Source organism: Eschscholzia californica, unplaced genomic scaffold, assembly GCF_041429995.1.
Source record: "Eschscholzia californica isolate CP2 unplaced genomic scaffold, dmEscCali1.0.p SCAF_2, whole genome shotgun sequence".
NCBI classification, from domain to species: Eukaryota; Viridiplantae; Streptophyta; class Magnoliopsida; order Ranunculales; family Papaveraceae; genus Eschscholzia; species Eschscholzia californica.
In genome coordinates, this window is record NW_028238309.1 from 65,361,260 (window position 1) to 65,376,543 (window position 15,284).

General features: G+C 36.8%; 3 protein-coding genes across 5 annotated transcripts in view; 2 read left to right on the forward strand and 1 right to left on the reverse strand.

Annotated features, from left to right (window-relative positions):
- LOC147560402 (homeobox-leucine zipper protein HDG2-like) overlaps positions 1-2,626 on the forward strand; it is a 4,623-nt gene extending 1,997 nt beyond the window's left edge. The window contains exons 2-7 of the mRNA XM_086659265.1: positions 66-164; positions 625-825; positions 911-1,082; positions 1,626-1,897; positions 2,042-2,137; positions 2,255-2,626. Of these exons, the coding sequence (XP_086515391.1) occupies positions 66-164; positions 625-825; positions 911-1,082; positions 1,626-1,897; positions 2,042-2,137; positions 2,255-2,626 (1,212 nt within the window). The remainder of the gene's footprint in view (positions 1-65; positions 165-624; positions 826-910; positions 1,083-1,625; positions 1,898-2,041; positions 2,138-2,254) is intronic.
- Positions 2,627-7,231: 4,605 nt separating this feature from the next.
- LOC147560403 (F-box/LRR-repeat protein At4g14103-like) lies at positions 7,232-9,499 on the forward strand. Of its 3 annotated transcripts, none has more exons than XM_086658010.1 (5): positions 7,232-7,298; positions 7,778-7,952; positions 8,502-8,724; positions 8,813-8,980; positions 9,125-9,499. In XM_086658010.1, the coding sequence occupies exons 2-5, from the start codon at positions 7,810-7,812 to the stop codon at positions 9,407-9,409; spliced, it is 819 nt and encodes a 272-aa protein (XP_086514136.1). In that variant the 5' UTR covers positions 7,232-7,298; positions 7,778-7,809; the 3' UTR covers positions 9,410-9,499. The 3 variants fall into 3 exon arrangements, with proteins under 3 accessions (XP_086514136.1, XP_086514137.1, XP_086514135.1); XM_086658011.1 differs by having other exon boundaries at positions 8,529-8,724; XM_086658009.1 differs by having other exon boundaries at positions 7,778-8,724.
- Positions 9,500-9,647: 148 nt separating this feature from the next.
- LOC147560404 (F-box protein At4g22280-like) lies at positions 9,648-11,510 on the reverse strand. Its single transcript, XM_086659266.1, has 4 exons — positions 10,539-11,510; positions 10,262-10,420; positions 10,092-10,172; positions 9,648-9,992 (listed from the first exon to the last, which is right to left on the reverse strand). The coding sequence occupies exons 1-4, from the start codon at positions 11,508-11,510 to the stop codon at positions 9,648-9,650; spliced, it is 1,557 nt and encodes a 518-aa protein (XP_086515392.1).
- Positions 11,511-15,284: the final 3,774 nt, after the last annotated feature.

The window sequence follows — 15,284 nt, forward strand, 5'->3', positions numbered from 1 at the left end:
TGTCCATATATTTTACTTTTAGAGCTTTATATATTCATTAACAAATTTGTATGTCTGATTGACAGGATAAGTGGCGTGGTATATTTTCTGGTATAGTTTCAACAGCCATGACGAAGAAAATCTTATCAACTGGTGTAGATGGAATCGACGGAGCAATGCAAATGGTATTTAGACTAGTTAGAATCATATAGAAGCATAGAGAGTGTGTTTAACTGGCGACCCAGTTAATGACGTCCTGTCAATATTGCCCCCGTTTTTTTGCAAATGAAGACCCAATCCTAAGGATACTTGTTTTGTTCCTGATGTAGAATCTCATAAGTTAATGGCATCTAGCCTATATTCCAAGCTCTGGACGCTCCTCTAAGCGCCGTGGGACTTTAAGAGAGAGTCCTGAGCCTGGACTATAGGTGTTCGCTCAAGTTTAGTAAGCGTCGAGGCCTTTTTGGTGGACTCGTGGAGCCTGCGTCAGAAACAAAACTTCGTATCTGTGGACTTGGTCTGGGTGTCTAAAGGGTAGAATTATTTAAAACTGCTAAAGCTTCGGGTGTCAAAGAGAGAGAGAGAGAGAGAGAGATCGATTTGCTAGCCAACTGACTCTATTTCTTTTAATAACTTTGTATTTAGATAACAGCAGAATTCCAAGTCCCTTCACCACTAGTTCCAACCAGGGAGACCAAGTTCCTTAGGTACAGCAGAAAGCATCTTGATGGAAGTTGGGCAATGGTGGATGTTACCTTGGACCATTTGCATCCAGGCTCGACCCTGAAATGTCTTAAAAGGCCATCTGGTTGTTTGATTCAGGAAATGCCAAATGGGTTCTCAAAGGTGATAAGTCCATTTGAGCCTTATATTTTCCCTCAACTAACAACTGGTTTCTCTCAAATGATGAATTTTTGTATGAAAAATTCAGGTGATTTGGGTGGAACATGTAGAAGTAGCTGACACTGCTATTCACAGTTTATATCAACCACTGGTCAACTCGACTCTTGCCTTCGGTGCCAAACATTGGCTTGCTACCTTAGACCGACAAAGCGAACGCCTTGCAAGTGTTATGGCTAGTAGCTTTTCCTTCCCGGGAGCAGGTAACGTTTTTTTTGCCTATTCCTTCTCTGATAAAATTATCTTACGCGGTAGCGGTGTTTTTATCCTTTCCACTTTACCATTTTGAACTCTGACTCAGCTCTGAGTTGACTTGCGTGACTCGTGTGACCAACTCATTTAAATGGCAGACTTGAGCTAATTTTGGGTTCTTTTGAATTAGAGAAAAAACAAGTTTATATAACGGAAATGTTATATCTGCAAAAAGTTTTGACTTAATCTGTGACTTGCTTACTCACTAAGAATGGTCGAGATCGTAGTCAAATTTTTCAACCATTTGTGTTTTAGTGAAAGTGAGTAAGAAATTCACAAATCAAGTCAAAACAATTTGTACACATGACATTCTCAGTTTATATAAAGAGTTCATTGTCTGAATAACGTGAAATGACTAGATAATAGATATTGCGCCCCGGACAAAGTAAATAAACACCAAGTTTGAGTCAGAGAAATCAAATTCAAACCCCAAAATAAATAAACACCACCTTCGCTTATTAATGTTACTACATGGTTTCTCATTGTATGTGCAGCGATAATTAGTTTAGAGGGGAGAAAGGGAATGCTTAACCTTTCAGAGGAAATGGTGATGATTTTTTCTTCCGGTGTTAGCGCTTCAACTACCCATACATGGACTACATTGGCCCGGTGTGGCACTGAGAATCTGAGTGTAATGATCACCAACAACGCCCATGACCAAGGAAAGCCAATTGGTAATGTGCTTAAGGCAGCCACTTCCATTTGGCTTCCACTTCCACCAAAGAGGGTATTTGATTTCCTTCGAGATGTGAATTCTCGAACACAGGTAAGATTAGTACAAAAAACTTGTTTTTGTTAAATATATATATATATACTTACTGGTTTAATCTATAAATGGCATGATCAAAGTTAAGAAGCACTAGAAATCTCATCAAATTGATAAAAACCCTTTTATATTTTTGTCATATAGTGGGATATACTTTCTAATGGAGGTGTTGTCGAAGAACTAGCACATTTTCCTAACGGTCGAGATCCAAGAAATCGTGTCTCTTTGCTGCGTGTTTGCGTATGTTGCTCTTTACTTGGTTTATACATCAATTATCCAATTTTTACAGAACAATATATGAACGAAAATATTATGTACTAACTAGGCATAATATTGACTAATTTATGTGTCATATAGCATGGTGGAAATTCCACCCAGAGTAACATGCTAATACTGCAAGAAAGTGGTACCAGCGCAACAGAATCGTTTGTAATTTATGCTCCTGTCGATGTTGCTGCCATAACTACAATATGGAACGGTGGAAGGCCAGATTATGTACCACTCGTGCCTTCAGGTTTTGTTATACTTCCTGATGGAAATCCAATTCATGGAGGGGGAATCGTTGAGGTTGGTCCGGACGGTGGTTGTCTTCTCAGTGTTGCTTTTCAGATCTTGGTTGATCCAATTCATGCAGAAAAATTCACTCTTGGATCAGTAACAACTATCAATACCATAATTTCTAGCACAATCGAAAGGATTAAAGTTGCAGTTGCTCGCAACAATGCATGAGAGTGGAGATCCTAACAGGTCGGTGAGTCTACAATTGTAAGAATTTATCTTTCTTACTTATTTAGTTAGGTTCTAGGAAACTGTAGTGATTGTGTTTTTCTCTAACTGAAATCTGAGTCAAAGTCTGAATTGATTCAAGTCTAATTTTTGAATGTTGCTTTTGTTTGGACTCATCTGAATAGCTGATTCAAATTCAGACGATGAAATTTACTAAATGAGTATTCTTGTTGTTATTGGCAGTAAGGAACACAGAGAAAATAAAGCAGATGATTCAAAATAATACTAAAGAAGAAAGAGCGAAGGAGAAAGAAGTCAAGACGGGCATCAACCAACTTAAATAATAATCCTTGTTTTTTTGAACGAAGAAAGCTAAAGGGAGTTTAAAATTGTCTTAGGTTTGTCTTTGTTTTGTAACTTTGGATAGACTCCTAGGGTTTATCTATTTAGGGTTTTGTATGTTTTTGTTGTTTGATGTATGTGGTGGCTGACTTATATTTCAATGTTCAGAAATTCAACTTTCTCTTTCAAATGTTTAATCTCTCAATCGTTCTACCTTAATTTTTTTTCCTATTACAACTATATCTTCAACTTTGGCATGAGCACTCGTGTGATAGAGTACATACAACCTTAGGGGTACACACCCGTGTACGCACCCGTGTTGCCTGTCACTAAATAGGCGAGTCACTGTCACGAAGTTGACTGTCACTAACAAAAAATAGTATTCGTTACACAACAGAAGGTAGAGCTGGTGTTGCTATTGCCAACATTAAGCAAACTTGTCTGTTTATGGAATTTATATACTGAGAAATTCAACCACATATCAGAACCAAGAGTAGAATTGAGCAAAAAAATGTGTCAAAATCAACCATGTGATTCATGTCTATATATACTTTTAAGGATATTCGATTATAATGTAAATGGTTCATCCTTGAGGATGACTTCCATTGTCAAAGTTGATAATAACCTATGATGATTTTACACACTTATCATCTCCTCCTGTTTCACTACCATTTCCAATTCCAACTGCTATAAATATACCACAACTCAGGACTAGATATCTGAGAAGTAGAAAATGTTGTTACATATTCATGAGGAATGAACTTTTACGCCTCCTTATGAACCCACTAGGAGCAACAGACCAGCAACTCATCAGAACTCCTATATTACATTCATCAATTGCTCCTCTTTCTCAAGCTTTTGATTCTTTATTGGGCATTTAGAATAACCCATCATCTGCAGTGATGCCATCTTCTTCTTCCCAACCCTCATTTTCTCAATCTGTCTCTTCACCTTTTCCGCATCCTAATCGCCACCAACGGAGGCCTATAAACCCATTATTACTCAGGCAGTCGTCTAACAACGTTAGTGATAATGATCTGATCCCAAGTGGTCACACAATTTCTGGCATACCTGATTCTGAAAGAGAAGAAGATAACCACAATTATAAGGTTATAAGAGGTTAATATTTTTCAATTCAATTATGAAATAGGAACAAGTTTTGATTTTTAGTAACAATATTATCATTTCTCATTCTTCAATTTCCATGTAACAGAGATTATTAAATTTCTTATTCGAAGAATTTGAACTAAATAATTTTGATTATTTTCTTCAACAATCGTTGACAAATCGAACATCACCAAAAGGGGCAAAATATGAATCGTATTTCTAAACCAATCTCTACTTATCAAACCTAACAATGGCCTAAACTGAAATTGAGGAACTTGTTTAGTATTACAATTCAATCGAATCGTGTCTCATGGCTTCTACACGTTCCGTAGCGCATTGGTCAATGCAGGTTGTGTCACATAGATATCGTCGTCGACCTATTTCAGTACTTCCTAAGGGACCGGTTTGGGGGTGCATCGACACAACTCTTTGCACCAAGCATAGCCTTTCATTGGACTGCACGGATGCATTATTCCTGCAACAATACGGGACATTTAACCATTGGCGACTATTAAATCAGCTCAAAAACATTTGATGTGTCATGCGCGCTTAACATTTTTTGTCGCATTAATTTGAAAAGTGGAAACACACTAGGACGTCCCTCGTTGTAGTGCTGTCATGACTCTATGCTAGCCCGTCAAACATACGTGAAACATTTACGATCACGTCGAGGACGACACTTGTCCCAACCTTTAACCGGCCTACCGCATCAGCACATCTAGAGGTCGACTACATTGTTATTGGAATAGAAATGCAAATTTTCGAAAAGTTGCCAAACCACTTCGTTCCTTTGCTCGAACGTGTTCACATCGTTCCTCGAACGTTGCCCCTTCAACTCCCTCGATATACACAAACTCGAAAACCCTAGAAGTCCCATGCATGCCCGGTTCCCAAAAGAGGTGGATTCCATGCTTCATTTAACTTGGGTTATTAAGGTATAAATAATGTTGTGGGGCTTTAGGTCATAGTTTAATTGGGTTGTTGGGCTCAGGGGCGTACCCACGTAGGGACTTGTGGGGTCACGTTCCCCACGACTCCAAAGCTAATTTTCATTTGAAGTAGAGGTCTATTTTTCAAAAATAAGTTATCCGCCCATGTAATCACTAAACTTATCTTGGCGCGTTGGCGGTGAGTGAGTGTTGCGCGTTGGGGAGCATAAGTTCGATTCTCATGGGGCCGGGAAAACGGTCCGAAAATCCAAAACTTGGCCCTAACCGCCCGGACCCGTGACGCCCGACAACCGAGAAGAACCCGGTTCGGGCGGGACTCGGGTAAGGTGTCTTACCCGAGGCCCGGCCCATTAGGCCCACGCGATAGGCAACCGGTACTCGCCTGCCCGAAGTATCACCCGATCCGCCCGCTCGAAGTAGCACCCGATACGCCCGCCTGAAGTAGTACCCGATCCGCTCGCCCGAAGTAGTACCCGATCCGACCGCCCGAGATCAATTAGGCAAGAATGACGTAGGTAGAAGAAATACACAACCAATGATATGATTGACCACCACGTAGCTCAAGTTACTTGCCGTTTAGGAAGCAATGGAAAGATTTAAATTGTTTCAGTTGGTATTTCAACCAACCAACTACTTAAGTTCCAACCACTACAACAGAAAGTTCTTCACCTTGTTTAGATTTTATGTTGGATTTCATACTATAATTGTTTTTGTATGCATACATGGTTAGGTTAATTAGTCATACACTCATACTAGTGATGGTTCATTAGTTATACAAGTAATTGTTAGTATATTAAAAAATGGTAAAAAGACTTCGTTATGCTGGTCCGAATCAAAATGTTTTAGCTTATATCACTCCTTAGCTTATATCACAGGCCAATACTAATAATTATAACCGAAGTGTTGAAGATTATTGATGAATATTTTGTTTCTTTAATTAAGTTTAATAACGTTTTTTTATAAATATTAATTTTTATTGAAAAAATATAATATTTTTACGGGAGAAACCCGAAACTCGACCCGCCCGAGCTCGATCGGGCACTCGGGCATAATCGGGCCGCGGGCTCCAAGAGGCTCAATTTACCTGCCCGAACCCGTCCGATATCCCGATCGGGTAGCTTACTCTCCCGCCCGAACCCGTCAGATATCCCGATCAGGTAGCTTACTCTCCCGCCCGAACCCGTCCGTGCCCGAAAATCATGAGCCCGAACCCGCTCGATTCCCACCCCTAGACTCCCCCAATATCAGCCCTCATTCTTTTTAAGTTTTCTATGGCCAAATTTGTTTCTGCCCCTAATTTGTATTGATTATCGTTTGGTCCTTGTATTTCTCCCTTTTGACTCCTTCTCAAATTAGTTTCATTTTGAGATTTTTTCACTTTGTAAATTCAATGATACTTCCCCTTAACTTTGTTAGAGTATTTTTTTTACCATATCATTATTGCGGCTTCCTATTTTATTTCATTTTCTTATATATATATATATATATTATTTCTGTCTATTTTTTTAAACTTAGTCAGCTTTCTCTGTTCTAAATTCTTTAAGAACGTAAAATGGGGTGATAATTTTTCAAGATAGTGACTCTCATTCTATTGAAATAAAATTTGCACATATTTTTTTTTATAATTCGAATGTTTATAGAACTAGTTATTTTTATTAAGACTGTAGTAAAAAAAATCAATTGCTTGAACGTCATATCGCGATTTGTGGACAATTAATATTTTCTTTTGTAATCAAAAGTGCCCCCACAACAAAAAAATTCTGGGTCCGCCACTGGTTGGGCTATAAGCATGTTCTTGTAAGAGTTTGGGTCTGTCGGTTATCGTACTTATCACGTCTTTGATGTATCAATACCATTGTAATGACTATCGTATATCGTAGTCAATTTCCAACAAAAAAAAAGTCATTTTTAGGGACCCATTTTAGTAAATTGTCAGTTTTAGGGGACCAAAACAGATTTGTCTAAAGAGGAAAGGGTGAAGGAAGATCGGATGCAAGCAGATTTATCAACATTTTGAGGTTGCCTCCCTCAGCCTTAATACTAATTAAGTTTAACCCCAAACTAATTGCTAACTGAATTTCCCTTCCTAAAGTAACGGCAAACGCTTAAAACTCGCACATGTTTCTCGCACGCCTCGAAATCGATTTCCCACAATAAATCAGAACTTTTCTAAAAAACGTTTCAATCTTTTATGGAATTTGTTGGATCGTGTTCTTCCAGGAGGTCAAAATGAAATCAATCGATTAATCTCATACCATTCTTTACATCAAATTGAGGTTTCTGTTTCAACTCCTTTCTCTCTTAATTTGCATTTGCCCTAATTTTGAATCTCAATTTCTCTTTACTTTTCATTCTTAATCTGTACTGACACATCCCTAGAAACTCCACGATTTCTATCATTTTTGACCTAAAATATATAATTTGAATCTGGGTTTTGCTGATTTTGTTTTCTGATGCTGATACCTGTGTTATTAAGATGGAAATTAGGGTTTACTCTTGAAATCTCAGTTATAGTTCTATGTCTCATTTTAATTAGTAGATTAGATTACGCAATGGAGTAAATTAGAACAATCATAAATCACATAGATTTGCATGAAACTAGGGTTTTAGTATAATTCCAATGGTTAATGTAGCACATTTCCATGAACAATCACTTCACTCCTGATATTGTTTTGTAGAATATGAGATTTACCCAAATTTCTTACAAAAACCACATGATCTTTCAATTCGAATCATTTTCGTTTCTTGTTTTCAGGTAGTTGATCTTATAATAGTTTGTCCTAAAAAATGGACACATCGCAGGACAAGAATGAAAGTTATGATCCGTCCGATCGGTTAAGTGATTTACCGGACAATGTTGTACATCACATTCTCTCTTTTCTTTTGATAAAAGATGTAATTCGAACGAGCTTTTTGTCAAGAAGATGGAGGTATATATGGACTTCTATACCTAACCTAGAATTCGACGGTTTAGTTTTTTCTCCGAAAACTAAATTCATGAACTTTGTCGATTCAGTTATACTTCGCCGAAGTGATCTTGCTATTCAAAAGTTTTCTCTTAGATTTGGTGGTTATTATTGTGATATTTCACATATACATACTTGGGTTCTTGTTGCATCGAATCGAAACGTTAGTGAACTTAGTTTATCGTCTCATACTGGAGAACCGTTTGATCTTCCGAGTTGCATTTTCACTTGCAGATCTTTAGTCGTTCTTAAATTAAATTTGCATAACTCTAATTTCACCCTTCCTTCTTCGATTCATTTGCCTTACCTGAAAACACTGCAACTTACTTCAGTGTCATTTTTGGAAGAGAATTTGAACAAAATTTTCTGTAATTGTCCGATGATTGAGGATTTAGTTATTGAAGATTGTTTTGTTCATAATCTTAGTTGTCTTCATATATCATCTTTGTCACTGAAGAGATTGGTTATAGATGGTTTACCGAAGGATTTGAGTTTTTATTTTCCTCTACTTAGTTATGAAATTAGGGTTTCTGCACCTAGGTTATCGACACTGGAATACACTGATTATACTGTGAAGAACATTAGTTTCAACGACGTTCCATCACTCGTCGATGTTGCAATGGACTTGAAGTTCCATTTGAGTAAAGGAGAAGATAAATTTGGATGTCATGTTCTTGAGTTTCTTAGAAGCATTTCTCATATGAAAGATTTAACTCTATCAGCTTCGACCATTCAGGTATACTCTTTCTTCTTCGCTCTCCCCGACACAAACACACACTCTCATTGGTTAGTTCTTGAATTGATCTTCTGAATTCTGTCAACAGCTTTTATCAGTATCGTCGAACTTGTTAAGACAATTCCCTACATTTTCAAAGTTGAGACGTTTGAGATTGTGTACTGCTGTTAATAAGAACACCATTAGAGTACTACTGTTCTTGATTCACAATTCTCCTAAGTTGGAGTTTCTCTTTCTGGAGTTCTTTCTCCGTCGGGTAAGTCATGAAGATGAAGTACTTGAATTCAATGAGTTGTTAAGTGTTTCTTGATTATAAATATGCACTTTCTAACTCAATTTCTGATATTTCTCATCAAAAAAAAAAAAAAACTCAACTTCTGATATGTGTTTCCATTGATAGCATTGGATCGACGAGGAAGAAAGTTCAGAGCCACAGAATGCAGCTTTCGAGTGCATCGTTGATCATCTTAAAGCTGTCAAGATCAAAGGATTTGGTGGAACTGAAAATGAAGTTGTATTAATAAAACATCTGTTAGAAAATGCAAGGATATTAGAGAAGATGGCAATTACTTTCTCAAAGCAGTTTTCAGTGAACTCAAAGCTTTCGACAGAGATGAGAAATGACATTTTAAACAATCGAAGAAGCTCAACAAGTAGTGTAGTTTTCTGCGAAACATCGATTTGAATGTCAATTAGGTATTCATTGTTGTAGTTTTTATAACTTCAAGAGCTTTGAAATTGACGTATATAAATGAAACAAGATTCTGAATGCGCTTAGAGTTGCTTTCAAGTTATATCAGCTGACCTAACTTCAAAACACACAATTTCAGAAACTTGGTAAACAAAATTCTGCTGAAGAAGAGTTTGCAGAAACAAAACATATTTCAGAAAACAAAACACTAACCCAAGAATCTTTGTGATCCTCATTCGATAATCACTTGGGCAGCTGAGGATCCACGAGCAAAAGCAAACAGATTCTCCATAATCTTCTCATGTTGTCTCTGTAAGACTTCCATATGGACTGCATTGCCATGGTCTTTCACTCTTTCACATCTTGATTCCATTTCTTCTTTATATATAACCATCTTCTCCAAACTTAGTGAGTTCTTTAGCAAAATTTTCACAAGCTCCATTTCGTTTGTTCCACCATAAAAACCCTTTATCTCGACACTTTTAAGATGATTTACGTAAGCAGAAGGAAGTAAATCTGGTCGCCAAAATGTCCCGTCCTCATCGTACATCGACGATCTTACATCTTCCTCAAAATCCTGCAAAACCCAACCAAAATTAATTTTCTCAATGGATAAAGCATTAGATGTAACGGGGAATAAGAAAACCCCGAACTTGACGTGTTTAATCGATCTTACATAAATGCCAGGATGCCATAGTTGTTTCATCCAAAATAGCCCATAGTCATCAAACATCGATGATACATCATCCTCAAATTCCTGCAAAATCTCACAAAATTTTCTCAGTGAAGAAAGCATTAGAGTGGAAAAAAACGAAAAACCCATGTTTAATTTATACTCAACCGAACCTGAAAAAAATGTATGGAGATAGTCTCTACGTAAGGAGCACTCCTTAATAAACACGATAAAGTGAGAAGTTCCCTGTGCTCTGAATTCGGTTTTATTGTTAAATGCCTCAAGTTGTAGAATGTCGTTCGCAGTCTTAAGCCATCATTAGCACATAGAACCTTCGGAGTCCAAACAACGGATACGCTTATAAATTCACACTTAGACGAGCTAAGAATATTGTCTTAATATTATAGCAAAATATTAGGATACAAACAAATAACAAAAAGAAAAATATACCTCGAGACACGAGCTACAAAGTGTTAAAATCTTGACATTATGAAGATCCTTTAGAATGTCGTGGATATGTATCTGTTGTTCGTTGTATATCTCGAGATTAATTTCAGCTTCAATCAAGTTCTCTCCGCTTTTGATAGAGAAATGTTCAGGCGGCATCCCTGCGAACTTGAATCGTGAAAGATTTGGAATGTTGACGCAAAAGGAAAGAATCTCATCGGAACCATTGTCGCACCAATCCATCACGAATGCCTTGAGTGTGGAATTTGGGTAATGGAAATTAAGATGAGAGGAAATAGAACACATGATTAGCTCTAATTCTTCAAGACAGGGAGAATTTGAGATCAAATGGTAAATTGAGTCCCCGGGTAGTTCTACTGTCGTCAAAATTACAGTCTTAAGTGAGACGAAATTTTTGTATATGGAGGATCTAAACTCGCATCTGGTTAATTTTAAATCGGTTAGTGATTCATTTGCGAAAGAACATGGAGGCAGAGGGCAGATGGGATCCCTTATTCCTCCGACTCCACCCGAAAAGTCTAAATCAAGTATCGTGCACTTTTTTCTCATTGCAAAAGTAACTAACATATGAATTCGAGAATCATAGAGTTTGAAGTGGGAGATGTTAACAGCGAAACGGAGCTTGTGACAATCGTTGACCTCATTGAAGTTAAACACATATTCAACAAATCTCAGAAATTTCTCTTTTGCCTCACTGCGGAATTGTCTATTCAAATAAACCAACAAATTGCTGTTTTCGAGCTCAGAGAAGTAACGAAAATTTAAGTCTAGAATAGGAATTGAAGTCCATAAGTATTTCCATCTCTTGGACACAAAACTAGACCGAACGGCCTCCAATGTTGGAAGTAAAGTAAGAATTTTCACTAAAATGTCGTCGGGCAGACGACTTATCTGATCTAAACCGTCTTTACTTACTACCTCCATCTCTTTCATCCGCTCTTGCAGGTCGTTCATGGCGTAAAAACAAACTCGACGTTTAGTGATGTTCCCACTGCATGTGCCAGCTCTATAACATCAGAACAAGAGAAGAATACATTTATAGCCTAAAATGAGTGAATCCAACTATCCAAGTATCTAGAAATAGTTAGCCTACCCTAATCCTTAAACCCTAGACAGATTTTGAAGTTATTAAAGTACATGCAAATATTTAACCTACTCTTAAACATCAAACATAAAGAGAATGACTACATTTTCATCCTAAAATTAGTGAAATTGTTAAAAATGATTTAAGATTTAAGGGGGTAAAACATGTCTGGGTTAGGGCACAAGTGACAGTAATGCAGATAAAAAGTTTATAAAGTAAATGATTTTCTTTTTAAAAAATTGAATTACAAACATCAAAATCCCCTTTTTCATCTTACCCACTAATCAAAAACCCTAACTTTGTAACAAATAAATCACTAAAATGATTAATTGTTGGAGGAAAAATGAAAATAAAAAGAGTTGAAAGAACATCACTTACATTTTTGAGCTTGGTTTGAACAGGAGGAACAAGAAAGATGAGAGAGAGAAACTAATGGGGGAATTATATATGAAGTGAAGAGAGATCCCTCAGGAAAAGCTTGTATTGCTTATTAGACAAGGAAAAGGAAATTAAGATGATTGGGTATGGAGGGAGGTGTGAAAGACTAATGAAGCTGCAAATGCCACTTGTCTCTCACCATGAAACTCCATAAGTATGATGATAGTCTAGAGACTCTAGACATAGTGGTTCACATTTTCATTTGCGTTTACATAGTGGCTTGAAATTCTTTCTTAGGGCTCACATTTTTTTTTTGTTGAAATTTAGGGCTCACATTTTGATAAATAGAAGAAAATTATTAGTTGGTATGCCAACTAAATAAGGTCAATTCATCCTAATTTACTTCTAACACTCCTAAATGATTGTCTTTCACATTTTCGTTTTGAGTTACTATTGGTTTTCTCAAATTGCTTTCACCATTTCACGGTATCTTTTAACTTTTTTTTTTAATGAAATATATTGATTTTGTTACACAATTCTGACATATTGTCCACTTTACTGGATTGTTGATTAGTTAAATGAGTTATTAACAATGTATTTGTGATAGATAAAGAAGTTTTAAGGACATTAAAAAACTACTTGAAGACATAAACAAATTAGAAAGTAATATTTCTCAATTTTAAGAGCATACATTATTTGGATTATAAAAAAAAACTCGTGATGTGAGATTTATTTAAGTCTTTCACGAGAAGTTTCTTTTAAAACTATCTTTCACGTGAAGTTAAATTAGAGAATTAACAACATTCTTTTATCTTCTGGAATATTTTTTTTTATTAGGGTCTCAACAGGTCGGGTCGCAGAGAGTGTATTTGAGCGACCCTAAAATGTTAAGTTGAAGTCGAACTAAATTGATGTGGTTCCATTAATTCAGCTAGAAAAGTGTTTGATTTCGCTAGATCCGGTTGGCTTTGACCAGTTCGGCCCATTGTTGTTCACCCCTTCTTATATGTATGTTTTGCGCGCCGAAAATGTTATATTTGGCATGATCAAGAAGTTTGACTATAAATCAGACTAATTGAACGGTGATTCTCGGATCCAACTCTTCTTATTTCAGGAGAGAGAGAGAGTCTCCAGTGACGTCACAAGTTTTTCCTCTCCCTCCTCCTTTCAATCCTAGATCCCCAAAACTCAAACCCTAAATCGAACTACTATCACCCTGAATCTACCCGTTAGCTGCAGTACTCAACCCATCATAGCAATAAAAAATCATTCACTCTTCAGCAAGTGATCTTAAGTTCCCGGAAGGTTTTTTGAGGGGAGAGATAGTCTCGGTTATTCTTCTTTCCTTTTTTCTACCCCAAACCCTAACTCCACCTAAGATCTCACCCAAGTCCAAACCTAGTAACAAATTCTCACAAAAAACTCCAAATCCTCCCATCTAATCCTCTCACCAACAAGAAACTCATCCTGAACCCCCAAAATAACCATTATTCATCTCCAACCAACCAACAACCCAAACCAAATTACCCCTAAAAAACCTCATCAGATTTGTCAACTGTATATACTAAGTTGTCAGTATGTTTAATCCACCTTCTTGAGGCGTTAGACCAAGCATGCAATACTCGGAATAGATAGTGTAGCAAACAAATTAACCAGCTTTAGATGCAAGCATGCCCCAGAAAAAGTGCAGATCTACAAGCAACGCCACTTATTCAGGGCAGTATCTAACCTCTTTGATTTGCTCCGTCTATACAGTTAATTTTAAGTTTCTTTTTAGTGTCTGATTTAGACTTCATTTCACTATTAGTATCTGGTTTGTTTTCACTCCTTATCTATTAATTGAGACAGATTTATAGACCTGGGCAGTTAGATCCCTAGAAATTTTCTGATAGGTGAAATCTTCTTTCATTTGAGCTTCACTTTAGATTCATCTGATGAATCTGATAATTTGGTCTTTCATCACCTGTCTTCTATCTGATTTCATTTCAGTCGGTCCTCCGGTCATGCTAAACCTTTATGCATATTTAGTTCACAATACTAACCTTCGTTACAATATGTTAGCACATAGTCAATCTACTTGCGATCGTTTTGATCGGGTTTCCAAGTTAGTTTCATCAATCATTAACAGTAATCACTCTAGAATCACTAATCGAACAGTTGTTGGCCACTTTGGCCTCTGGATCAGCCGAATGACAAATAGAATACATCTCAACTTTCCTTTCGACCCCGGTCGACACCACATTTTGAATATCATTCTCCATTTAAGTCATGCAGCTTATATCGCTTATCTTCCAGCTCACTTTTTGTCAATAACTTTTGTCGTTGATTTTCAGATAGATTTAACTCTTAAACCAAGCTCTGTAACATGTTCACTTCCACCCTTAATCGCAATTTTATTGCGTGCATTTGTCGAAGTAGCGGGGTATTTATACTCGGGCTATGACGGCGATCCCAATTTCCAGGTATCTGACAGGTTTCTACTTTGTAGAATTCGAATAGATATGGTCTCTTTGTTTGGAGAATACTGGCGGGATACCCAGGAATCATTGTTTGATTCCATCTTGCAAACATCTCTATTTCTTCAAGAAATTTTAGATGTATGCTTAATCCATCTCAAGTGTTTCAGGAAGCTAGGAAAAAGTTTCATCTTTAAATCATTCAGACGGAAGCTCAAGAACAAATATCATATCATACTAAAGAAGAGCTGCCAGCTTAGCAAGCTACAGAATGAAGACAGTTCGACAAATCGAAGATATTTTGTGCACTTCTTTAATTTTGTTATTTTGTTTTACTACTTTATATACTGTAATTTTAATTTTCTTCGTAGTTTGTTGTAAAACTCTCTTTATATTAATGTATTACCCTTCAACAAAAAAAAAAAAAAAGACTAATTGCACAGGAAAAGGGAAAATACTGCAGAAGAAGAGTTTGCATAAAAAAAAGATAAACATCAAAACCTATTCATTACACATTAAAACCAAAAGTTTGTAGAAGTCTTCATATGTTATTGTATTAGGAGAGGCTCCTAGGCAAGTCTTCAAATCAGCTTTAGAAACTTTACGATCCGAAACCCTCTAAGTCTTATTCAAGAATTACTTGGGCAATTGAGGATCCTCGAGCAAAAGATAATAGATCCTCGATACTCTTCTCCTGTTGTCTCTGCAGGATTTTCACTCGGTTTTCATCGCCACGTTTTTTCACGATTTCAAGTCTTGATTTCATATCTTCTTTATATATGACCATTTTCTCCAAACTTAATGAACTCT